The 25165-nt window shown below is 41.6% G+C and overlaps 3 protein-coding genes across 5 annotated transcripts; 2 read left to right on the forward strand and 1 right to left on the reverse strand.

The window, feature by feature from the left end:
* Positions 1 to 27: 27 nt before the first annotated feature.
* pms2 (PMS1 homolog 2, mismatch repair system component) lies at positions 28 to 6460 on the forward strand. Its single transcript, XM_034214487.1, has 15 exons — positions 28 to 226; positions 705 to 847; positions 1053 to 1139; positions 1223 to 1325; positions 1410 to 1593; positions 2563 to 2730; positions 2865 to 2962; positions 3054 to 3153; positions 3633 to 3717; positions 3796 to 3948; positions 4061 to 4862; positions 4950 to 5117; positions 5213 to 5313; positions 5422 to 5591; positions 6099 to 6460. Exons 1-15 carry the CDS (start codon positions 213 to 215, stop codon positions 6240 to 6242), a joined length of 2520 nt encoding a protein of 839 aa, XP_034070378.1. The 5' UTR covers positions 28 to 212; the 3' UTR covers positions 6243 to 6460.
* A 330-nt stretch (positions 6461 to 6790) lies between these two features.
* On the forward strand, positions 6791 to 14314 carry rsph10b (radial spoke head 10 homolog B). Its single transcript, XM_034214833.1, has 19 exons — positions 6791 to 7039; positions 7156 to 7231; positions 7621 to 7689; positions 7873 to 8046; positions 8120 to 8208; positions 8287 to 8407; positions 8510 to 8686; positions 8913 to 9018; positions 9123 to 9214; positions 9300 to 9489; positions 9573 to 9681; positions 10158 to 10237; positions 10465 to 10613; positions 10885 to 10989; positions 11101 to 11208; positions 12132 to 12210; positions 12293 to 12501; positions 12746 to 12805; positions 14201 to 14314. The coding sequence occupies exons 1-17, from the start codon at positions 6825 to 6827 to the stop codon at positions 12481 to 12483; spliced, it is 2130 nt and encodes a 709-aa protein (XP_034070724.1). The 5' UTR covers positions 6791 to 6824; the 3' UTR covers positions 12484 to 12501; positions 12746 to 12805; positions 14201 to 14314.
* On the reverse strand, positions 14309 to 24597 carry dlgap5 (discs, large (Drosophila) homolog-associated protein 5). Of its 3 annotated transcripts, none has more exons than XM_034214831.1 (19): positions 24477 to 24597; positions 23198 to 23445; positions 22922 to 23109; positions 22712 to 22786; positions 22572 to 22611; positions 22396 to 22482; positions 22186 to 22281; positions 21969 to 22043; positions 19179 to 19213; positions 18847 to 19052; positions 18548 to 18688; positions 18370 to 18458; positions 18109 to 18269; positions 17775 to 17876; positions 17407 to 17668; positions 16592 to 17226; positions 15965 to 16127; positions 14691 to 14734; positions 14309 to 14575 (listed from the first exon to the last, which is right to left on the reverse strand). In XM_034214831.1, exons 2-19 carry the CDS (start codon positions 23433 to 23435, stop codon positions 14462 to 14464), a joined length of 2751 nt encoding a protein of 916 aa, XP_034070722.1. In that variant the 5' UTR covers positions 23436 to 23445; positions 24477 to 24597; the 3' UTR covers positions 14309 to 14461. The 3 variants fall into 3 exon arrangements, with proteins under 3 accessions (XP_034070722.1, XP_034070721.1, XP_034070723.1); XM_034214830.1 differs by having other exon boundaries at positions 15965 to 16130; XM_034214832.1 differs by lacking the exon at positions 14691 to 14734 and having other exon boundaries at positions 15965 to 16130.
* Positions 24598 to 25165: the final 568 nt, after the last annotated feature.

Raw genomic sequence — 25165 nt, forward strand, 5'->3', positions numbered from 1 at the left:
GAGACAGTCTGCGCAGTGCGCGCGATACAACTTTTTGTGTTTACAACATTTGAAGCGGTTGCACTTACAGGTTTATCACTAAAAGATCATGCAAAACAAACTCCTTTTATTTGCATGGATTTTAGTTGGGTTCTCTTCCTTCTCTGTTTCAGTTGAAGTCATATTTCATTTGAATTGAATGAGTTCCTCCTGGTGCCTGTCAGTCCTTGAAGATGTCTGATGCTTGGTAAGTTAGCTACCAAATAATTGTTTTACTTTATGCTGCAGATATGTATTTACATCGTGCAAATATCAATTTAAGGCTCTTGTTACAATGTAGGCACAGCCGTTCCGTTTTCATGTAGGTTTACTTGAACCTGTACCAAACTTCACTGAAAAATCTGTCAATTTATTTCTATTTGTGTGTCTATTTACATGTAATAAAACAAATGGGCAAATAAATGCATATGCATGAATAAAACGCATATACTGCACAATTCGGCATTGCAGCAAACTGTAGAACTAGTCTACAATGCAGTTAAACTGTATATTTTATAGTAAGTTCACTTGAAAGTCCCACATTCCCAATGTATTCACCAGAGATAACAGAACACATGGGCTAAGCAGCTTTTAACATGCTTGATTGTCTTTTTTTGAACATGCATCAGTTACTGCAGTATGCATTTAGTTACATCATTGTCACTGTGTGATTGTTTTCTTCTCAGCACCTCTGAACCTGCAGGAGCCATCAAGGCCATTGACAAGCAGTCAGTGCATCAGATCTGCTCAGGACAGGTGGTTCTGACTTTGGCCACTGCTGTCAAAGAGCTGGTGGAAAACAGCATCGATGCAGGGGCCACCAATGTTGGTAAGAATTGATGCACATTCTTTTACATGTCTTTTCTTAAAAAGCTGACACAATTCTGGGGTGGTCCTTTTTGTTGTGCTGTTTAAGAGAGCTAATGTTGTTAATACTGACAAGTTAATGGTTCTTTGTCAAAATGACAAGGTATCACATATATTTAGCAAAAATATAAACAAAAAATCAATCCAATCTCCATTGCATGTTCTAGATGTCAGGCTGAAGGAGTGTGGAGCTGAACTAGTGGAAGTGTCAGACAATGGCAAAGGAGTAGATGAGGCAAACTTTGAAGGACTGAGTAAGTGTCAGCTTTGTTTATCTCCACCCTGTGAGTCAAAGCCTATGTTTGCTCAAGTGCAACCTCTCCCATCTGTTCCGCAGCATTAAAACATCACACGTCTAAGCTGAGGGATTTCTCCGATCTCATCCATGTGGAAACATTTGGCTTCAGAGGTGAAGCCCTCAGCTCTTTATGTGCTCTGAGGTAACACTGCAACATTCATTCGGCACATACACCCGTTTCACCATCTCTCCATCATATAAACTTTCCTCCGACCCCCTGCTCTAGCGGCCTGAGTGTGGTGACGTGCCATGAATCCACTCAGGTGGGCACCAAGCTGGTGTTTGACCACAAAGGCCACCTGGTGCAGCAGTCCCCTCAACCCCGACAGCAAGGCACCACCGTCAGCCTGCAGCAGCTCTTCAACACCCTGCCTGTTCGCTACAAGGAGTTCCAACGCAACATTAAGAAGGTCAGTCATCAGAAGAGAGGCCTTATATGTCTGCATCTTTATATCTACTATGTCACTACAAATCACATTCATTTTATGAAAGTCCTTGTCATTTGTCTAAGCAACAGTTGTCCCTACATCATAGGCAGCTGTTGTTTTCCATAAATGTTATATACAATTATTTTGCAATTACTTTATATTGGGATAAGTTATCTATAACAGGGTTACGGAAACGTGTGACGCAGTGGGTGTGCGTCGGTGTTCGGATCAGTACAGGTTCGAGTCCCACTGCAGTCAGCATGTCGTTGTGTCCCTGAGACACTTCACCCCAAATTGCTCCTGTGGGGATTGTCCACTGTATTGAGTATGTAAGTCGCTTTGGATAAAAGCGACTAACAAGTGACATGTAATAACAGTAACAAAATACAATTCTGTTTAATCAATAACTGAAAAAGTGCATTCCTTATTTGGTGGAAAGTCATCTGGTTAACATTTCCAGCATCTTTCTTAAAGGTTATTTGACAAGGATAATAAAGGTGGTACATGCAGCTCTGTACTTTGTGACTGTAAATGTAAAAGACATCAGCAAGCCCTGGAGCATCTTACCAGCACCACCTTGAAGACTATTTGAATTGCAATTCATACTTTTTAAATGATTATACCACATTTCTAATACAATAGAAACACTACACAGTGCGTGGCTTTAAAACAAGTTTCTAGTCCTTGGGAAACATGGCATGGAATCCACAACAAACATGGACCTAAATAGAGAACAGGTGGATACAAAATAATTTAAAGAATGAAAATGGTTGTCAGAAATGTAACACTGTAAAAACTGAAACCCGGAGAGAACATAATACAACATGGAATCATAATTTTCTTATTTTTCTTATATGTCTTTAACTTTATTTGTTTTGAGCTATCATCAGGTGATTCAATTCCCATTGTCATTATCTATATCACCAATATGTCCTTGTTTTGTATTTTCAGGAGTATGCCAAAATGATACACATCCTGCAGTCCTACTGTATCATCTCTACAGGAGTGCGGATCACCTGCTCCAACCAGAACGGGCAGGCGAAGCGCAGCACCGTCCTCAGCACCAGTGGCTCCCAGAGCATGAGAGACAACATAGGGGCCATATTCGGACCAAAACAGGTGCGAACACTGCCCTAAATCAAGATAATTAACATATCTTTCCAGCTTTTTGTGGAGCTGTGCAATTGAAGTATAGTTTTGTGGAATTGGCCTTATTTGTTTTGCTAAATCGTTTCATGTTTCCCTGTGTGTAGCTACAGAGTATTCTGCCTTTTCAGCAAGTGTCTCCAGCAGAAAATGTGATTGAAGAATATGGACTGACTGTTGCAGATCTACCCAAACAGCTGTTTACGTGAGTGATACCATTGCATGCAAGTCCTGTGCATGCCTTATCTGCAAACAAAGTAGTTTATGTATCTTTCTGTTATACTTTGTTTTGGCAGCATGACAGGGTTTGTGACCCGAGCAGACCATGGTGCTGGGAGGAGTTCAACAGACAGGCAGTTCTTTTATGTTAACAACCGGCCGTGTGATCCTGTTAAGGTAATTCAAGTTTAAGTCCCCCTATTTAGCATTTATAAGCAGTATTCAAATATGCCATAATGAATTAAAATGGTGATGCACATTATATATTTCAGGTCCTAAAATTATATTATTATGTATTATTTTTATAATGACTAAAGAGCTGATAGTGTAGACCGTTTCAGAGAAGTAAAACATGATTGCAATTTGCATAAAGGTTACTAACTTATTTTTAGATAACAAATGTTTAATTATTAGCTATCTTATTCTTTGCTGTAACATCTACGAGAAGCAAGCAAGTCTGTTATCTGTATTGGCTGATAGTGCATCCCTAGTTTCGAACATATCATAATATAGTTGTGAGCAGATATTAGGCCATTTAAATGTTTATTGATGTACAATATTTGTCAGAAAAGTATAACTTTTCCAATAATGATATACTTTTTGTTACTACAAATGTGCATTTTAGCCTCACCTATAACCTTTTGTTTTTCTTGCAGGTGACCAAACTTGTAAATGAAGTGTATCACATGTACAACAGACATCAATATCCCTTTGTTGCCCTGAACATAGCTGTTGCCTCAGGTTGGTCAGCTGAATAGTTATATCTGAATCCCACTGGCTACTATCTGTTCTAAATTTGTTTTTGTGGTTTTATTTCAGAGTGTGTGGACGTGAACGTAACCCCAGACAAACGACAGATTTTCCTTCAGGAGGAGAAACTCTTGCTGGCTATTCTCAAGACCTCTCTCATCAACATGTATGAGTCGGGAGTCAATAAGATCAGCCTGAACTACACGCTGAAACCAAGCATGAGTAAGAACACACATTTAGCCTGCATAATAAAACATAATATTGATATAATAGTTAAGTTGTGTCGCAACGAGAGATTTTCCAGTGCTTTTATTGACTGCGTTTCTGTTTCTAGATACAAAGTCTGCGTCTGGAATCAGTCAGGTTGTCAACTCTAATGGGAAAATGCAACAATCTGCAGAAAAAAAGGATCATGTGACACGCTGCCCAAAGTCATCTGTAAACTTAGCCGCTCTAAAAGCTGCTTTTTCAAGTGGTCACAACTCAAGCGTGGCAAAAGCAGCCAACAGTGGCCCGACACAAAAAACACTGCAGACGTTTTTCAAGGACACCGTCAAATCTCCTCCGTGCAACTCCAGTGTAAGATCTCCTTTGAAAGCCACAAGAGATTTAGCTGAATACTCTCCTGTGGGAAAGTCAGTGCTCGATGGGTTCAGGTACGGAAAAACGTCATGCAGTAACGCCAATGCTAAAAAAGACAGCGCTGTCACTGTGCCATCACCAGATATTGAGGTTTCTGGACTGGAGTTCAGATCTTCGGAGCCAGACACTGACTGTGTTAAAGAAGAAGAAGAGTCAGATAATACTCAAACTGTTCCTGAGCCACACACTTCCAATGAGGACTGTCCTGTGAGCCCCAATGCTAAGAGAGCCAGGAAAGAGAAACCACATTCACCAACAAAACATGAATCCAACACTTCTTCGAAATCTTCCTCGACGGTGGATGCTCCAGTGCGCCTACAGAAGAGGACGGTGAACCTCCAGTTTTCTTTACAAGATCTGGCAGGGAAGGTGAAGAGGATACAGGATCTGCAGAGACAGAAGGATGATGATGAGCTGCTCTATCGACGCTTCAGGGCCAAGATCAACCCCGGAGAAAACAACAGTGCAGAGGAAGAGCTGAAGAAAGAGATCAGGTGGGATTTTACTCCAATAGGTTTTGCAGATTTCCAATATTAAAGCGTGATTGCTTCAACTTGACACTTTTTCTTTCCTCTCTTCAGTAAAGACATGTTTAAGGAAATGGAGATCATCGGCCAGTTCAACCTGGGCTTCATTATCGCCAAGCTGAACTCGGACATCTTCATGATTGACCAGCATGCATCAGATGAGAAATACAACTTTGAGATGCTGCAGCAACACAATGTTCTCCAAGGACAGAAACTCATAGTGTAAGAATCTTACTCTATTGATGACTTCTGCCTTGTGTTGTTTTTTTAAATCAAGTTTTTACTAATCTATATTTGTGTTTCATTTATGTTTGCAGACCTCAGAAGCTTCACCTAACTGCTATCAGTGAAAATGTGCTCATGGAGAACATAGAGATTTTCAGGAAGAATGGCTTTGAGTTTTTTGTGGATGAGGAAGGTAAGAACATTTACCTTCAAATAAAAGGGTTTACACATTTATCTCAGGTTCACAACTATTAAGTATCATTACAAATACTAAACCAGCATGTTTCTATTGTGTGTGCAGCTCAGGTCATGGAGAGGGTAAAGCTGGTATCTCTGCCCACCAGTAAAAACTGGACTTTTGGCCCCCCCGACATTGAAGAGCTGATCTTCATGCTGAGTGACAGCCCGGGGGTTATGTGTCGACCGTCCCGCGTCAGGCAGATGTTTGCCTCCCGAGCTTGTCGGAAATCTGTATGTTCATACTAATAATAAACAGATATTTTTAAGTATTTACAGATATTTACACAAACCAGGTTTTGGTTTTGGATTAGGGTCAACAGTCATCCCTTACAACCAACTTTTTCTTCCTATCACTTTAGAAAGGATAACATGTTTTTGCCTTTTTTCTGTTTCCAGTAGCCATTCCTTGTACTATTAAAAAGTGATAAAGAAACTAAAACGGAAATAATTTTTCAGAGGCGCTGGATTACTTACACATTATCCTATGTATTATTAACATGATATAAATAGTTCATTTTTAAAATGTCAATATCACAACACCCATAAAGTGTACATATTTCTAGAAACTTTTGAACATCTCCAAGGTGTTTGATATACAGAAAATGGTGCATGAAAAATCTAATAGTATAAAACCTATACATCTATCTAGAATACGACTTGTTAGTCAGTTCTGATAATTGAATAACAGTTTTATTTTCCTGACCCATTGTCTATTGTTTTGTTTGTGTCTATATTCAGGTGATGATCGGCACTGCTCTGAGTGTCAGTGAGATGAAGAAGCTCCTGGTTCACATGGGGGAGATCGAGCAACCCTGGAACTGTCCTCACGGCAGGCCCACCATGAGACACCTCGCCAACCTGGACATGATCTCACAAGACTGACCAAGACTGTCCAGGAATCAACAGTGACTTAAAATAACTAGATACAGATCATTTATGTTAAACATCACCCCTGCACCTATTCACACAAGTGCAAACCATAGATACTGTATTCTTGTATGGTTAACCTTTTTGCTGTTTAGTGTTTAGTTTTTTTTATACCTGTTGTGTTCTGATTTTATTTGTATTAACACCCAATTCATGGGGTAAATAAACAAGATATGTCTCTTATGTTCAGTGGTGTAAAGTAACTAAGTAGATGTACCGTACTTAAGTACCATTTTGAGGGATATTATACTTCATTTATTATAATTTATTTGAGTATCGAAATGTTTTGCTTTTCTGAACTTCTACCCCTTACTTGTAAGAGAGTATTCTTATACTCTGGTACTTCTACTTTTACTCAAGTACAATATTTAAGTACTTCTTCCACATCTACTTATGTAATTTGCTTTGTTTAATTGCCGGTTGTACCAGATTTTGCCTTTTTGACTGAAATCGGTTTCCGTAGTTGTGAGCGTTCGTTGCCGTTGCCATGGTGAGGATCCTAGCTTTCGCGACAGACAGGTAAATACACAGCGCAAAATGAAACAAGGGAAAGAAAATACAACTAAACCTACGTTAAAAAACAAAACGGAGAAAACGTGCGGAAACTCAGACCTACCTCATACAGCGGAAGAGACACATATAAGGAAAGTAGTGAGCTGTCCTCCTGTTTTAACCGTGAATTCAGCGGATGTGGACCTCCAAGATAATGATTTGGATGAACTTCCCACCTTTTTTAACTTAACTGTACACGGGTAAATCATCTCTTATACCAGTCATTACATTATTACTATTTAGTGCACGTATTGCGCTTATCATTTGTTGTCTAAATCCAGGTAGGAATTCATTTCTAGCATGTTGTTATTGACAGATATGAAGGGGAAACCTGTGAAGGCCAGTTTCATGGAGAAGGGGTTGCCTGTTTTGAAGGAGGCCACGTGTACAAGGTACTGTTTCAAAGGACATCACATTTATTCATTTTCAATTCAGTGTATTTCAGAGAAAGGGACAGTGCAAATAATCAATTACATTTGGTAAACAAAGCTTCCTAAAGTATATTAAAGCAAAAGCAGTGCAAGTAATACTGTTACAGCACAGTCAATGTATGCTTCGGCCTATTGTTAAACATGCATGGGTTGTCCATCAAAAATGTTAACTATTAAAACCACTGCAAATATATTTATATGAGTAACATGAAAATTGTTGTTTTTAGTTTTAGTCTATATAGTCTATTTATCTATATTTATGAAAATGTATTGTAATGTCCTATGCTCCAATTTCCACAAGTTAATATAACAACTATTATAATTAACAAAGTATTTTTTTTCTACTAAAGGGGATGTTTTCCAAGGGATTTATGGATGGACCTGGTGTCTTTACACAGGCAGGTGGATTAAAATATGAGGTAGGTAAGGTTGAACAAATATATAATAACTGTAATGACCTTTTATTTCTTGAGCGATTCATATGCAATGATCATACCAAATTAATTGAAAGTGAGTATGGGAGCACACAATATAATGTGATAAAAATAAGGGGTTTGACAGGGGATAATCAATTTTTTTCATCGATATTTAAAATCCAAAAGGGAGAATTTGTCTGCAACATGCTGATGGGACTGGGCACCTTGACCTGGCCGGATGCCAGCTCCTATGAGGGGGAAGTACTCAATGCTATACGACATGGCACTGGAACCTACCGATGTGCAAACAATGGTGTGTTGTACACCGGGCAGTGGGATCAGGGCAAGAGGCACAGAAAGGTATGATCCACTTACTCAAATCAGATATAGTCTCTTAAGATTTCTCCTCTGTGATTGGTTCTCTTTTTGTTAGGGTGTGGTGTATTTTAAACAGGATAAGAAGACATCTTGGTACAAAGGAGATTGGGTGAAGAACAACAGAGAGGGATGGGGAACAAGATGGTATGTATGCAGAACAGGGTTTCATATTTACCACAGTCGCATGTAAACTTCGAAAAGATAATATCTGTGTTTTTACAGCTACCCCTCTGGTAACACTTACTCTGGGGAGTGGACGAACAACCTGAGACATGGAGAGGGCTCCATGAGGTGGCTCAAACTGGGACAGCAGTATGTTGGGATGTGGCAGAATGGAGTCCAGGTATGACAGCACACCACAATAACAAATCCACATTGCACACATTTCAGTACAATGCCTTTTTTTTCACTTCCTAAAAAAGTAATCCTGCTAATGTGTTTGTAGCATGGGAATGGCACGCATGTCTGGATCCTGAGGCGAGCGGATGGGTCTCAGTATTCCCAGAGAAATCAGTACACAGGAGATTTCGTTCAGGGTCAGAGGCACGGGCAGGGAACCTTTTACTACGCTGGGGGTGCGATCTACGAAGGAGAATGGAGGAATAATAAGAAACATGGGAGGGTAAATACATGATACAGAATTGCCTCTCACAGTGGATATGGATATATGGATATGTCTCCGAAATACATTTTTTTTAAAACAACAACAAAAAACACATTTTTATTTAATGCTTTACAAGTTCTTTCAAAATAGATAAAATATGTGATCTAGCATCCATTTTACCCTCACAGGCACTTATGGTACACATCAATGTATATATTTTGAACAGTGACTGTATGCTTCATAGGGAAAATTCACTTTTGAGGACGGACATGTTTTTGAAGGAGAGTTTGTCCACGATGAGATGACGACAAACAACCTGAACGGAAACAAAGCTCCCACTTCTCGGCCTGGTAAAACAGCAGAGTACTGTGCTATGCCATCAAGGAAATAATTATTGGTGTTACACTCTTAAATCCTCCCCTACAAGAGCTGACATTATTGTATCTTCTCCCAGGCTCATCTATCTTAGGACCCGACATGGCTCTAAACATTGAATGTCTTCTGGAGAAAATCCCTGAGAGAAATCGAGACACCGAGCGCAAAGAGGTCAGGAGCCGCTGCACACATCAACACTTTCAACATCTCCACACGTCCTCGTGGTTTACCCTGATATGTGGATCGTGTGTAACAGGTGGAGTGTGTGGTGCTGAGGAAGGCCAGAGAGCTGAGGTCCTTCTATAGTTTCTACAGCCGACTGGGCCATGCCCCCTCCCCAGATAACAGCTTCCTGATGTCCCGCCTGCAGCTGTGGCGCCTGCTCAAAGACTGCAACGTCCACCATCACAGCATCACTCTCACACAGATAGACAATTTCATCAGAGGTAACATCTCACAGTGACTAGCATTGGTACCTTTACAATTACAGTCGTTTTTTGTGTTTAACTTTTTTTACTCTGTGTCTCAGGCGATGAGACATCCGCAGAGATCCACTCTCCTTTCACTCCCATGCTTCTGCGCAGGACCCTCAGCTGTCTAGTGGTTGTGGCGTATCACATCTACCATAAGGACGTGGTGTAAGGAAGGACTTCTAACAGATTGTCTTCAATAGATGAAATTATTTCTTTATTAATAACTTTTTATCTAAAAACACTGTCAGCTTTAGCAGCAGCACATTTACTTAATGCATGTGAGAGACTCTTGCAACATTTAGAAGTATCTGAATTCAGAAAAAAATCTCTCAGCATTCTGAAATAATCATGTTAGCAACTATTTATTATAACATACTCGTCTAAGTTGGTGAACATGGTAAACGTTTGACCTGCTAAACATTAACAGCTTTGTTTTGTAAGCCTTTTGTAACCCTAACTATAACTTAGCTCAATGATGTTAGAGTTGCTAACACAAATTAGACCAAACTACAACAAAGAGACAACGAATAACTACCACAGCAAGGAGTAACCCAAGGACACATTTAAATACAAACTTTTTTTTCCTTTAACTAATGTTGAGTTTTAGAGATGAGAATCAGTTCTGCTTCATCTTTTCACAGGTCACAAAACCACCTTCTGGCAGACTGCTTTTCCAAACTGATGACAGACAACATCATTCCTAATGCTAGTCATGTAAAAGGTGAAACCAATATCATATTGAAGGCTCATGTACACACGTATCAGATGGTAGAAGGACCACCAGGCAAAATGATTTATCACAACATTAGAACAGTTTTTTGTCTATCTGGTTACTATCAGTCTTCAAGTTCCCAATTCAAGACTTTCAGAAACTGATTGAACACCTTTGCTTGGCTCTATATTATGCAGTAATGTCTGTCCTTATTAACTCTAGCTGTGTTGATCCAGGCTTCATGTTTAGGCACCCAGACTGTGCAGAGGTGGCTGTGAGTTACTTAGAGAAGTGCTGGGAAGTCTATCAGGATTACTGCAGAGTCATTGCAGCGCCCAGAGAGGACTGGACCATGACCTGCCGACACCTGCTGTGGATGTTCAAGGTGCAACACACTGCAACACAAAAACTACCATACAAATGTACCTGTTCTTGTTATTTACTTTTCATTTTCTAACTTTATGAGGGAAACTTCAGGTGAACAGAATGGGTGACAATTATCTTTTGTGTTACAAGCTTTAACAAAAGACATGTTTATTTTGCTTCAGGTCAACAGTTAAATCTACATCACATGAATAGAAAACGTTCTTTTTTAACCAGCATCATTGTTAAAGACATTGTGTTGATTTATTTGATTTATTGTAAACCCCTGGTAGGATCTCCATCTGCTGGACAGTAACCTGAGCACAGCCAGATTGCTGCAGATCATCACAGCAGAGAGTCAGGACCCCAGCAACACGTCCTCCTGTCTGGATCTGGAGGTCTGCCTGGGAACACCTGTGGACTCATTCATGATTTCTCTGCTCATTGCCACTGTTAATTCTTCCCCTCTCTCCTTATCGTTTTTCTTATCCCCACTCCTTGTTTTTCAGATTACATTCCTGGAGTTTTTTGAGGTACTTCTGGGCTCTGCTGAAGTGAAGTGTCAGCAGGTTTCGCCATCCAGCGCTGAAGCCAAAGCCAGGAGCGATCTACCTGAGGTGGAGCTTTTCAGAATTCTTCGATATACTTTACTATGTTGTTTTACTTCAGATTTTTTTTTAAATAGAGAGGCGAAGTCCCGCCCATCTACTTCCGACCCATGGGACCTTATTTCGGAAAAATTATGTATTGAAGTCAATGGAGAGAGAAAGATTATCTTTTGTTCCCGTTTGAATTGTGCCACGAATTACACATATGATGTTTGTCAATCTTAACAAATAATTTCCATGTCAAAAAAGTCACAGTTTGTCGTAAAACTGTTGAAATATAAGACTATGAAAAATACGCAACTAGAAAGACTACAAATCCCAGAGTCCCGGTTCCGCATGCTGGCTCTTACGGAACCGACTCACTCCCCTTGTGTGTACAGCTCTCAATATGACTGACTTGGAGTGATTTTCACCTCTTTTAATACTTTCCGCCTCATTCTGAAAGAAAGGTGAGATGTGCCAAGTTGCCAACGTGACGGCCATCTTGGTGTTGGTGCGAGACGGGAGATGTAGTTCATTGAGCGGTTTCACACAAAAAAAAAGTGTTACTTTAGTTAGTGCACATTTTTTTGACTTGCAAAATTATCTTTTAAATTGACAAACATCATGTGTGTAATTCGTGGCACAATTCAAACGGGATCAAAAGATAATCTTTCTCTCCCCATTGACTTCAATACATACCTTTTCCGAAATAAGGTCCCATGGAGCTCCCCGGAAAGGGAGGGACTTCGCCTCTCTACTATGTTATGACTTTTTTTGTACATTCATGAGCCACCTTGATGTGAAAAGTAAAAGCAATTCAAATATTCACTATTAATTTCAGTATTGCAGCACCCCTACTGTTAATAGAAATGGCATGTGCTGCTGTGAGCCTGGCTGTGACTTTGCTGAAATCTTTAATAACAAATAATTGCATTTACTTCTGATCAAAGAAAAGTGACAAGGCAGAAACATCCAATGCTCAAGACATGGAGAGTCAACAACAGGTCAGAGAGAGACCTGAGTCTGCAGGTAGGTTTGCCTAGTTTCTAATTCTTTGAAATAATGTTTGATATGTTTGTACTTATACAGACTTTACATACATTACCTCTAGGGCAAAGAGATGGAGGAAAGGTTGTTCAAACCAGAGGGGTGAGAGCCCAAGACCATGAGGTGGAGATCTGGAATCAGACGATCCATCAATTCTTCAACCACTCCTTCTTCCCGGCTTTTGAACATTACCAGTTAGTGTCCAGAAACATGAAGGAGGAGAAGCTCCGGCAGGACTCCCAGACACATCGCTGAGGCCCGACAGAGAGCCAGGTAGTTCACTGCTAGTGGTTCACATCTGACAATAGTTTGGTGTTGTTGCACCAGTTAAGAGTATTATGTAGTAGATATCTAAATGTATTGGTTTATATGTCACCAGTGATTTTGTTCCTACCAAAGGACAATGTTCTCATCTGCATGGACCAGTTTTGGATTTCTTTACCCTCAAAATAGTTGTAGAAATTGTCTTGAGTGGAAAATACAATAGAACAGATAAAAAATGCTTTGATCCCCATAGGGAAATTTAGGAGTCAGAGCAGCGACAGCAATAAGAGAGAAGAAAACACACGCTAGGAAGGTAAGTGTGGGGGAAACTTCTGAAGCAATAGGAGTCAGGACTCAAAGAGAGACACGAGGAGAGCTGGAGCTTTGATGGCAAACACTGACGGTTTATCTGGAGTTTCGGCCGGAGAATTCACAAGACATGTCACGGGCCACGGTTTGGTTGAGATGCCACAATCAATTCTGAAGAACTCTTCTGTCGCTCCAGGTTTTAACTAGTTCGGAGTGTAATAATCAACATTCTTCATCAGTGAGACTAAACAAATATGGACCCTGAATCTAACTAGAGCTGTCGTCCATAGGAAAGAATGTGCGCGAGGGAACCTACGTCCCTAAAAAGAAGGGCTTCTAGATGTCCCTGAACAATAAACTATCTCATGTCAGCTTGTGCTCGGTCCTAAGCTGGCAACAATGCGCCCAAGCTGCCTCTCCTTAAGAGGGACAGCAGCAACACCCAAGGCCGTAGTAGACCTATGCCATGGGAAAGGAGACAGCAGAGAGAAAATGATGAACTGTGTCAAAGGTTGCATACCTAAGCAACAGTAAGAGTACACAGAGATAATATAAAATAATATATAACATCTATGTATGATATCAGAGTATATGCAGGAATCCTGAAGTGTATGTTGCAAATGTATTATCTTTTCAATTTACACACGGCATCTATTGCACGTCTGTCCGTCCTGGGAGAGGGATCCCTCCTCTGTTGCTCTCTCTGAGGTTTCCCTTTAAACTGTGGGTTTTCTCCAGAAGTGTTTCCTTGTACGATGTGAGGGTCTAAGGACAGAGGGTGTTGTATTGTCATACTGATATTCTGCACAAACTGTGAAGTCCACTGAGACAAATGTAACATTTGTGATATTGGGCTATATAAATAAACATTGATTGATTGAAGTCAAATGTAATCCCTTTTAAGACCCTTTCCACACATTTTAAGACCTCATCGCCACTTGGAGTTTTAACCGGTTACCTTGGCGACACACTTTACCTCACATTGACTATATACAGTATTGATTGTCCTTCCTCCTTATCTTCCAACTTTTTGGACGCAGACTTGCATTTCCCCATAACGATGTTGTTTAACAACCGGCGTAAACGGACCTTCGCGCTATCAAGCAGTGAGCGTGCGATGTCCTGTTCAGATGACGTCAAACCCAACGGGATGCCATCAATAAACTACACAGAATCACACTACACACCTACGCCATGATTACATTCAGGCAGACTGTAGAATACAACCTCTTTGGACCATTTATATACTTATTGAAAACAAGCTACAAAATGTAATACCTTTAAAAATGCCCTTTAATACTTTTTAATAGCCTTAAATTGATTTATCAACTTTTAATACTTTTTAAGACCCCGCGGACACCCTGGTTTTCGTACTCAGTTGTGTTCTCTATTGTTACAGGTAGAGGAAGCTGGAGCTGCAGCAGAGAAACCTGAAGACAGCAGCATTAAACTCACTGTTCTGTACCGGCACCATCCACAGGCAATTCATAAAAAAATCATTGAGCCATTTCCTGGTTGTAACTGAAGATTTATTTATAAAAGACAAAACTTTTTTCTGGGGGAAAAAACACGAACCAGAATCTCTTCGGTGATTTCTTCCAAACAGAGTAGAAGTAGAAGTTAAAATATGTAACAAATAAAAATGTAAAGGAAATCTCTGCTACACATTAGAGGGAGGGGTGAAGACCATGAGGTCACTCGGACAGACGGACTGTCGTATCCGCTCCTTCATGTCGGGGGTGAAGAGGAGCATGTCATACTCGGCTTTCTGCATCTGTGGAAAAGGAACAAAAAATACAGTATGAATATTCAGCAACGACAAGGCTGGAATAAAAAGAGTAAAGTTAAGAGTTTTGGAAGTAAAGAAATCAAAAAAGGTGAAAATTGACCTGTGGTGACTGAAGAAATAACATTGAAGACACCTCTGGACCCGCTGTGGTGAAAATAAAACATGTGAGAATAAGTGGGAGTGAAGACAGCAAAATGTGCAGTTAAACAAAACCATATCCCAGAAGAAAGACTGTGGTAACCCATCATATCACAATAGCATTCTCTCTAAAAGCTGCAGCATTTAGTGGGATATTTCAGAAAAATCACGTCATTATTTTATATTTTTAGTGTCCAAAACAATGATATTATCTTGCTTATAGAAAATATAACTATAGAAAATAAAAAATAGTGCTATCAAACGCATCTTCAATGTTTATTGTGTATCTTTTGGGGAAATCAAGTAAGGTGGAGAGTGTCACCATAACTGTACAAAAAAAGAACCAATAAATTAAAGGATGTTGAGATATAAGGTGTTGGACTTTTTACAAAATAATAGGCGCTTTCACGCCGGAGTACTGTTCCCTTTTAGTTCCGATAGTTCCTGGGATTTTGCGTTCACACCAAAAAGCGAAATTAGTTCATGGAGAACTTTTACCCCCTTTTCAGTCCCGGCTAGAGAGCAGGTACTTTCCTGGGGAGAAAAAAGGTTCCTATTTCTGATGGGCTGGGCGAATTGCAAACCACGCCCCGTAAAACTCGGAACAGTTTTGTGAAGCCGCCATTGTATTTGCTGGCATTAGCATTATTAGCATTAGCCCCGTGCACCAAAGAGGGGGGGAGAATAACTTATGGCAACAAAAAAAAAAACATGGGAGCGGTGGAGATGAGGAGGTGTCGACGTTCTGGCGATTTACTCGGAAGGCTTCAGTAGAAGCTGCTGGGAGTCCCAGCAGCTTCTACTGACACCAGTCCCCAACTCCGGGGACTTCCGGTGGCAGTATACGCCGTGAAGTTGTTTGCGGCCTGCCAGTAAACCCAAAGCAGAAGAAGAAGAAGTGACGTCAGCTGCTTCATTTGCCTAACCCTCCCTCAGGGACTTATTCCGGTGTGAACGCGATCTGCATTTTAGTTCCATGGGGGAACTAAATGCTGGGAACTAAGTACTTGGTGTGAAAGCGGCTATTACTTTACAAGAGAACCAATAAACTAATGGTTGAGATACAAGGTGTGCATTAAATCAATTTACTTTAATATAAACTCTAGTTCTGCTCATTTTAAATAAATGTCAACATAGAAGTCCCGCCTGCTGCAGCTTTAGTTTCCGTTGGTGCTGTTAGGGAATACAACTCAGGTGCTTGAGTGCATGCATAGTACCTGTGGGCATCAATCATACCTGGTTCCCTTTGAGAGGGCAGGTCCTCTGATGGACCTCCGGGACTCTCCATCTCCATATCCACCGCCATGGGGGACAGTGTCTCCACGGCAACTGTAGCCTGCGGCGACAGGCTGCATCTCAGTGAAGGCTGGAGGTAACGCTCAAAGTCCATCCCGGGAATCTCCTGAAATTAAAAAAGAATAACTAGGAAAGGGAAAAACGTTTCTATCACATCTTATGTGGGATTTTCTTTAATAGGATATATTCTGCTCATGTTCAGGTGTATATCAGTATGTCGTGTCTCTACTGTGACTACTGTGCTTTAATGTTCAAAAAGCTCTTTATTTCTCATACTGCCGCTTAGAGATGTCCCGCCCCTTAACCTATCATGTCAAATGTGTTGGAGCTTTTAGCCAATAGATGCCAAGTGATACATAGGGATGTCACTATGATACTAAAGTAAACAAAAAGGAGTCCAATGTAGGTGTTTCGGGCAGGGTGGGAGTGTGTGGGAGAGAAACTTCCTCTGGAGGGGTTTTAGCCTTTGCAGACCATGCACAGAAACCTATGTAACACAATACAGGAAAGGAAACTCCCCAAAAGCATAATAGGGCCCCTTTAATACAAGAAGGGAAATGTGTTTACCTCAACAACTGAGGCGTCAGGTGTTTGGCACACAGACTCTGACGCCTCCACAGCGGGAGGGGGGGAGACGGGAGGCTGGCTGGGAGTCACACAGGGTGACAACATGAAACTGAGAGATGGTGAGGGCTCAGGGGCATGGGAGACAGGAAGAGGAGTTTTACAAGGAGAGGGGGAGAGCCTTGAAGAGAGAGGGAGGTCCACATTGACGGCCTCGGAGGGTTCCTCCTGCTCCATGACGACAGAAATGGACGGAAGTGAGCGTACAGGTGTTGGAGTGTTCAGTTCAGGAACAGCAGCAGTGTTCTCCTGCATGGAGACTGCTGGGTGCGCAGGGCTCTTTTCTGGCCGAGTGTCGTCTGAACGCACTTCCTTGGCAGGTGAGAAACAGAGGGAGACGTTGAGGGAGACGTTGCGAGGAGTGCCGCACTGAGACTTGGGTGTTTGAGCTGGGGTTTCTCTGAGGGTGAGACGGAGGAGGGCGGGAGTTTGGAGAGTGTGAGAGGGAGAGGCAGCGGTGGAGACGGGGGTCTGTGAGAGAGCGAGGGACCCCCGGGTGAATCTTCTGGGGGTGAGGTAGTTGGAGGAGGGGGAGGCCTGAGGGGCGGCACTCAGGCGGCTGGATCCCCTCACTGAACCTAGACACAAAAAGACATTGTTATTCATCCGGGTAAACTGTTGAAATATTGTGCAATAAACCTGGAACTTGTACTGTAACAATGCACATTTCCCCGCCGTAGGACTAATACAGGAATTCTGATTCTGAAAATACATAAAACGCTGACAGATGATATCACAATCAAGTTGTTTTCTCTCACCTCCTGACGGTCTGGCTGGGCTCTCCACCTGGAAGAACCCTCCGTCGAACACCACCTGAGCAGCGGGTTGCGGCTCTGCTTCAGGCTTTGGTCCCTGAGAGTCTAAGCTGGGGTTTTCCTCATCGTTCCCAGCATCCTTTGCTGCTTTCTCCGCCTCGGCTGCCTGCTGTTTGGCTTTCATGGCCGCCTTCACAGCAGCCAGACGAGACTTTGCTCCTGCTGCTTTCGTTCCTGCGGGTTTGGCAGGTGCAGCTGATGGCTTCTGTCAAAAACACATGAAGGGTTTAATGTCTTTACATCGAAACAAGACACCGTACCTATTTAAACAAACATATTTAATATATATATGCACTGCAAAGAGTCCTTACCTTCACTGCTTTCCTCTGTCGCGGTGGTGGCTTGTGCTCCTCCACCCAGCTTTGGCTCTCTGCTACTTTCAGAGCCTCAAACTTCTTGTACACATCCTCTACCTAAAATGGCACAAGTAAGGCACGGCATGTTTATTTATACAGCGCCTTTCAACACAGCGCTTTACAAAAATGTAAAACATTAAGAGCGTTCAGATATAGTGCAGCAGAATAACATGTAAAAAAAGCAAAGAGAACAAACTAAAAGTAGAATAAAAGGTACAAAATACAGTGCATTGTAAGACCTCAACATATATAATGATGCGTCTCTTTATCATTTGGTACCTGAACCCACCTGGTAGTACACCATGTCCCAGAACCCCTGCAGGTCGGTGCAGGTGGTGATCTTCTCGCCTCGGCTCAGATCGCAGTCGTCCACCAGACTGCCGAACTGCTTGAAACGCTCCTTCATCAGCAGCCTGGCCTGGCCTACAACTGTACGTATACTGTCTCTCACTGGACAGAGAGGACAGACAGAATTAGGACTGCTTTTCGAGGGAACAAGTCTCCATTAGAAAACCCAGACTTTAAGCAATATTTCCGTCGTCACACTCACTCTCTTCCGGGATTGACTCGTCTTCCACTTTAGGCTCCCAGGCGACACACAGAGCTGACAGTGCGCCCGTCTCTTTGGACATTTCCGATCTGGATAATACACAAAAAACAAGTGATTTAAAAAACTTTGAATCACCTTAAAAATGTTTAGGATAAACATTTATATTCAAAAATGCTACCTGAAGTATGAGACGTCATGCTTTGTTTCCAGGAGGCTGCCTGGAGTCGGAGGGGCCATTGTAGGAGAGGTATGAGGGGGAGAGGGTCCGCTTAGCTCAGCTTCAGGCTCCACGTTGAAGGCGAAGACCTCGAAGCTGGGGCTGGGAAGAAAAAGTGACAACATGGCATTTAGACAGGACAAAATAATATCCGGTACCATGATGTTTAATATTTACTGCCATGGGCGTATATGTAACAATGCAAACATGTTTAAGCTTATCGAGTGTTTAACCAACAGAGAAGAGGGGATCAGGCTGACCTTGGAGTGAGGAAAACGTCTGCAGAGCGAGGAGTGAGAGGATCGAACTTGAAGGATGGTAAGCCGGTAGGAGCCTTGAAAATGAAATCCGTCGGAGCAAAAGAAGACAATGAGGGTGGCGCATCGACGGGACCCTCAGCAGGGATGGAGTCGGCTGGAGCTGGGTCCACCACCATGTCTTCCTCTGGCTCCTGCATCTCAGGCACCTATATGAAACAAAAAAACTAATGTATCAACCATAGTGGTAAAAATCTCAACTTTATGAATGAAGCTTCAAACCATAAAAAGGCACCAACTTATTTTACAACCGTAAAACTCAAATAAAAGCTCACCTTGAACACCGCAGGCTCCACAGTGTTGTCAGTTTCTGTAAATTAAAAGCAGAAATACATAAAGTTATATAAAGTTTAGAGGATAACATAAAACTAAGCAACAGTCTGCGTTATATATATCGTGTTGTGACGATAATCGTGCAATGCGCATGGGCGATATTCACCTCGCAGGACGTGCGTTTTTTTTAGGACGTGCGATATTAAGTAGGCAAATTAACTACACGTCATGTTACAATTCTTTTGCTGCTTGCTACAAAAGGAAAACTCGCGCAGCTCTCATGTCAGGGGTTCTTGAGTGAGTGACATGCCGGCTCTGCATGCACAGCAAACCACCAATCACAACCATTCTTGATCAGACCACAGCAGGCTAACCGAGCTAGCTCAGCTTGTTGCTCTGATAACTTAAAGAGCCTGTGACACGAGTTTCCCCCATCATCCAAACCCATCAATTTGAGTAAATATTCTCTCCTTGAAAACCGTTACTGAACTGATTTTGGATATTTGTACTTTCATAACCATTAATCTGCCCTTCAATGTTGACCATTTTCTGGATCTTCTCTGGGATTCTTCAAGTCCCGCCAAATTATGTGTGACGTCATTGCGGGCACAGCGCTCCAGCCGCACCGTTCAGGATCCCAGCATCCGCATGTGAACGCACGATGGCGCACACAGCAGCAAGCTCAGACAGCGATGACAGTTTAATTTTGAACGTGTCTGAGAGCTCATATGAGGCTGAAGGATCGGTTTATGTTGTATCTGTTAGAAGTTTAGGAATTAGGTGCGTCAATATGGGCGATCATACGGTCATGTAGCCAGTGGTGGAATGGGACTAAAAATCATCCCGGGACTCTCGACCGGCCCACTTCGGTACCGCTTGTAAATTGTCAACGGGGGGAGTGGGGGATGTCAGGGGCGGCGGGTGCTGTAGATAGTAAATGTAAATATGTAAATATTTGTGTCACTGCATCCTCGTAAAATACAAATATAATGCAATGTCTGTGTCTTTGACATTAGCGCTGCTAGTCACCTGTGCCCTGTAGGCTACTACGAAGTAAAAAAAGTTATTTAGCCTTCCCAAACCTGAGCCTCACGCGCCGCCTATGGGGGATGTGCTAGCGACTTATCCGACCGGCCCACTTCGGTACCGGCCCATCGGGATTCGTCCCGATGGCCAGTCCGCCACTGCACCCAGCCCACGTAAACTGTCAACGGGGGGAGCCTCGCTGCGGGGAAACGGTGGACCTAGTGTCCCGATCGGAGTGGGAATAATAATAATAATAATCCGTGCATTTTATCCATTAATTTCCCCAACATTGTGGTAAAAAAAACACACGTTTAATCCATGTTGGTGTACTACAACTACAAAAAGCATCGGTTTGTTTTCTCATCAGGAAATGCAGACCGGCTCAAACAAACGATTTGTAATCATCATTCTCACGATCATTTAATGTATCATATGTTCGCCGAATTGACATGAAAGCACTAATACATGTAGTTTCATCCACTTGAGTTTACAACTACAAAAATAATCGATTTGTTTTTATATCACATCCTACGGGAGGAAATTCAGTAGCTCTCACTACCGATTTGTAATCCTAATGTAATCATCATCTTCACCACGATCATTTATGTTTATGTTCGCCGAATTGACATGAAGCACTGACAAATATGAATATACTGTAGTCAACTTCATTACAACGTTATTGACGTGCCTAAACTCAGTAATTCACCATTTCTACGCATGACAACACACTTTGTCCGTGTTTGGCTCTCTCGCCGCTAGATACCCTGCCGTTAAAAACGTTACGATTCCTCCGTTTCATTAGTATCGGTACTTTAAGAATGACGGGGGAAAGTACTCCGGTGAGAAAGCGCTGTTTTAATAAAGAGCCGTGTGTGTTCAGCGCTCTGCTTCCACTCCCTGCAGCCGTGCCTGCAGTCCCTCCCCTCTCAAGCACGCTCTAAGTCCCTCCCCTCTCTCGTGCACTCGGCCACGCGCTAGCTGCCAGAGCATGTGAGAAAACGAGAAGCATGGCTGCAAGTGGGAGTGCAACTGCCGCTGCGCCTCGGCTTGTTGACAAAAAAGACGCCAGAAGCGAAATTTGGAAGTATTTGAGCTATATCTCTGACAGTGAGGGCAAGCCTACGGACACCACGAGGCCTGTCTGTAAGACATGTATTCATTTGATTTAATACGAATTATTGTAATTTATTGTTCTCATTGTTTAAAAGTTTGTGTTCTGGTTCTGGTGTGAAATAAAGCACAATAATTACATTTAAGACTGTTTCCCTTTTTTTAAGAAAAGTATCGAAAAATAATCGGAATCGCAATTCTTGACTTGGTATCGAAACCAAAATGTTGGCATCGTGACAACACTACTCGCCGCACAGTGAAGCGTTCCCGCATTGACGTCACTTCCGGCTTCCCCCAAAACTTCAAAATGAGTCGAAGGAATTTCCCCGCGATGTTCGAAATTATTGTTATTTAACGGAACGGTATCGCTTTTTCTTTTTTAAACTTACGGTTCGAGATTACTAGTAGCCCAATATTTCATTGCACAACAGTTGCTGGGATGCTGTCACAGACTCTTTAAGATCCAGAAGTCCGTGACTAAAATCCTTCATCGGTTAAATATAGTTTAACTATATAAGAAAGGATGGTCTTTTCTTCAATTCCTGTATTTTTTCATATATATATATATAAAACAATATCGCAATGTCAGTCTTTTCCAATATGGTGCAGCCCTAGTATGCATAATTGGATGGCTCTTTATCAACATGTAAGGATACCTTTACAGTTCTGTTCTTGGTCAGAAGGGGGGGCCACATGGTCGACAAACACTCTGCTCCTTGTGGTTCTTGCATCTAAATGGGAGAAGAATACAAAATAGTGGGTTTACCAAACAAAGCATGCATCTCTGTTTGCGTTGATGGTCACATTTCAAGTGCTTTTAACAGTTTTTATGCAATAAAAATGCCTAAACTGTGGCCATGGTTCAGTGTTTACCTGCAGGCTTGCCCTTAGGTTTGCCTTTCACGTCAGGAGCTGTAACCGGAGGCCTGTTGGCTGATCGGGCCGACGCAGCTCGTACGACCGGCTCCACTACAGTAGGATTTACAGAGACACAGAATGCAAATAAGGGAACACAATAGGGTGAAACCAATCTGAAAGCTGGTCTCAAGGTCGCGCTATGGGCTCCTTTATTGTATTTCTTACCGGCACAAACTTTGATCTTGGTAGCAGCCGGTGCCGGCTTGACGGGAGCGACCCAGCTCCTGGTGGATCTTTCCACAGCAGGTTGAGCTAAAGGAGGCGAGAGAGGTCAGATCTATAAGACGCCAGGTTACAGAAAACAATATGCTTCATATAAAACATTGAGAGACTCCATTTACCTTTCTTTGTTGCAGTATTCAGATTCTGTGTCTTTAGAGGCTGTGGAAAATGTGGTGGAAGAAAAGCACAACAAAGTTTATATCAGCTTTTGGTTTTCTGGACGTTAATATGTGAGCATATGAGAAAAATATCGTATTACCTTTTGCACTTGCTGCTGCTGTTGTTTCATTGATCGAGTGACTCTGACACTCTGGGATGCAGTTGTGTTCAAAGGCTGAAATAAAAATAACAAATTAGACAGTTTGTCTTTGAGCACCTGTAAAAGCGCTAACAAAATAAATCTATTATTATTAGATTGCATGTGTGTTGTTTACAGTGTAAACTAGTGTTTTGATGATCCGCCCCTCACCCCCTTAGATCTAGTTGAGCCAGCTGGGACTGTGGGCAGGGGGGCGATGGAAAGATCGTCCTTTGGATGATACAGGCCCGTCTTAAAAACACCTTTACGCTCCTTTTCTCTCATTTCCTTCTCCTTTTCAAGAGTCTTACGCTCTTTCCAGCGCTGGAGCTGCTTCAACCTCTCTTCTCCAGCCATATCTGTGAGGAAAATAAAGGGTTATGTTGGGAGTGCCTTATTGTGAACAAGTTATTAAACTCAAAGCTCTGGTGGTAAATAACGCCATACTTTTAGCAGATTTGGCATTGTTCAGTGTCTTCTCCTGAATAACTGACATGTTGGCCATCGCAGTGGAGGCGTCCAGGGAAGACATCTCCATCTCTGGGAGTGGGTCCAGCTGTCTGCGTGTGTTCATGGCCCGCTGTCTGTTCTCCTTCTGAGACTGAGACCTCCTGCGGGACATCTTCACCCTCAGCATCGACACGCTGGCGTCCCGCTGGCGCAGGTGAGCAAATCGTGAATCCATGTTCACGTATCTGGAGTAAAGAGGATCAGAATACAAGGTGTTATGACAGGTATTCAAGTAAATCACATTGGAAGTGGTAGAGGTTTTGCCAACTTCTACAAAAAGATGAATGTTTAGGGTCTAAATAAAAGTGATAGGATTTAAAACCTAAAAAAGTATTAGCATCAGTTTTTGAACTGTGGTCAGCTATAATTACGCAACTGGTATAATAACATATGATTTACTTTATTGATCCTAATTTGGGAATTGCTTTCGTCACCACAGCATGTAAACATGGCATTGCACATAACGTGGAAATGAAAAATAGTAAAAAAATAAAAACAGATAAAATAGGTAAGTGATTGGAAATAGACACAAAATGCATTGCTTTAACTGACTGTTGATGTCACATCACATTCATTTCCTGTATTACTTTTTAGTCAACAAAAGTCATTACCTATGACGTCAATTGACCATCAGGATTCAACTGAAACTAGCAGCCCCTTCTCAAAAATAACATGAACACGTAATCATATATCGAACTTACAAATGATTGTTTTTAATCCTCTTAACGTTAACGCTAAATACACCTCAGTGTTTAGCTGTCTAACAGATAACGGTGAGCTGACCTTAAAACCTACATTTAACTGTACATTAACTTAAAAAACGTAAAGACGAAACACAAAGGGAAAAAAAAACACGTTGTAACGTTAATGTATGATGAAACACTTTCCATGGACAAATTACACAACAGTAACCTATTCAAAACCAGTGGTCCAAAATCCAACGCAAAGTTAAGTTGATCAAACTTTAACTAATGTTTATCAAACACCGTATGATTAACGTTACAAATCCCGTTCCTATTACTGTAACAGTTAACGTAGAATAAGTTAGTTTGTACGATAAAGACGAGCCAAATGTAGCTAATGTTAGCACAGTTAGTTAAGGAATCTAAACAGACGTTAAGCGTTAGTACAGCTCATCACCAAGAGGGAATGTTCCGTTAGCAACCAACTATAGAACTGCCTTTTAACGAATTATATAATAACACATTCATTTTACCTTGCTCTTCTTAAAAACACGGATAAAAATCAAACTCCGTTTTCTAACCGTGCAGTAAAAACACCTACTGCTCAACGAACGGACAGGTAGTTCAGCCTGAAATACACAACAACCATGGCGGTTGACTTTTTGAATTTCATCAAGGTTGACGCTGATTGGCTGAAAATGGGACAACGAGCGCTGATTGGTCCTTTTTGTTCCTCTTCTCTGGTTTTGTAGTGATGAGTGTAGGATGTTATGCCACCTATTGGTGTGGAGTGGGAAGTGTACATTTAACAGTTTAAAAAACAAATTAGTTCTCGGATGGAGACGCTATTATATAAACATCACAACTCAGTAGCCCGTGTTATCAGAGTTTAAATGTGCTCCTTAACTTATTGAATTGATTAAAGATTATGAAAACATCCATAGGATTAGAATAGTACTGTATCTGGGCCTTGACACAGCAATTATGTATGATCCCTCGCATGTTAGAAGGCCTCTAATTTAAATTAATTGAGGCCAATCCTTCAATTATTTATTTTTGCTGTTCACCTATATTTTAGATGCATTAATTATTTCAAAAAAGAACAACAAAAAGGCATAATTGCTTAGAAAAGACAAAATAAAGCAAAACAAACTGCAAAGAAACAATATACCAACTTTCTTACTGTTTTATAAAGGGCAACACAAACACAACCACAACAGAG

Source organism: Gymnodraco acuticeps, unplaced genomic scaffold (assembly GCF_902827175.1).
Source record: "Gymnodraco acuticeps unplaced genomic scaffold, fGymAcu1.1, whole genome shotgun sequence".
Taxonomy (NCBI): Eukaryota; Metazoa; Chordata; class Actinopteri; order Perciformes; family Bathydraconidae; genus Gymnodraco; species Gymnodraco acuticeps.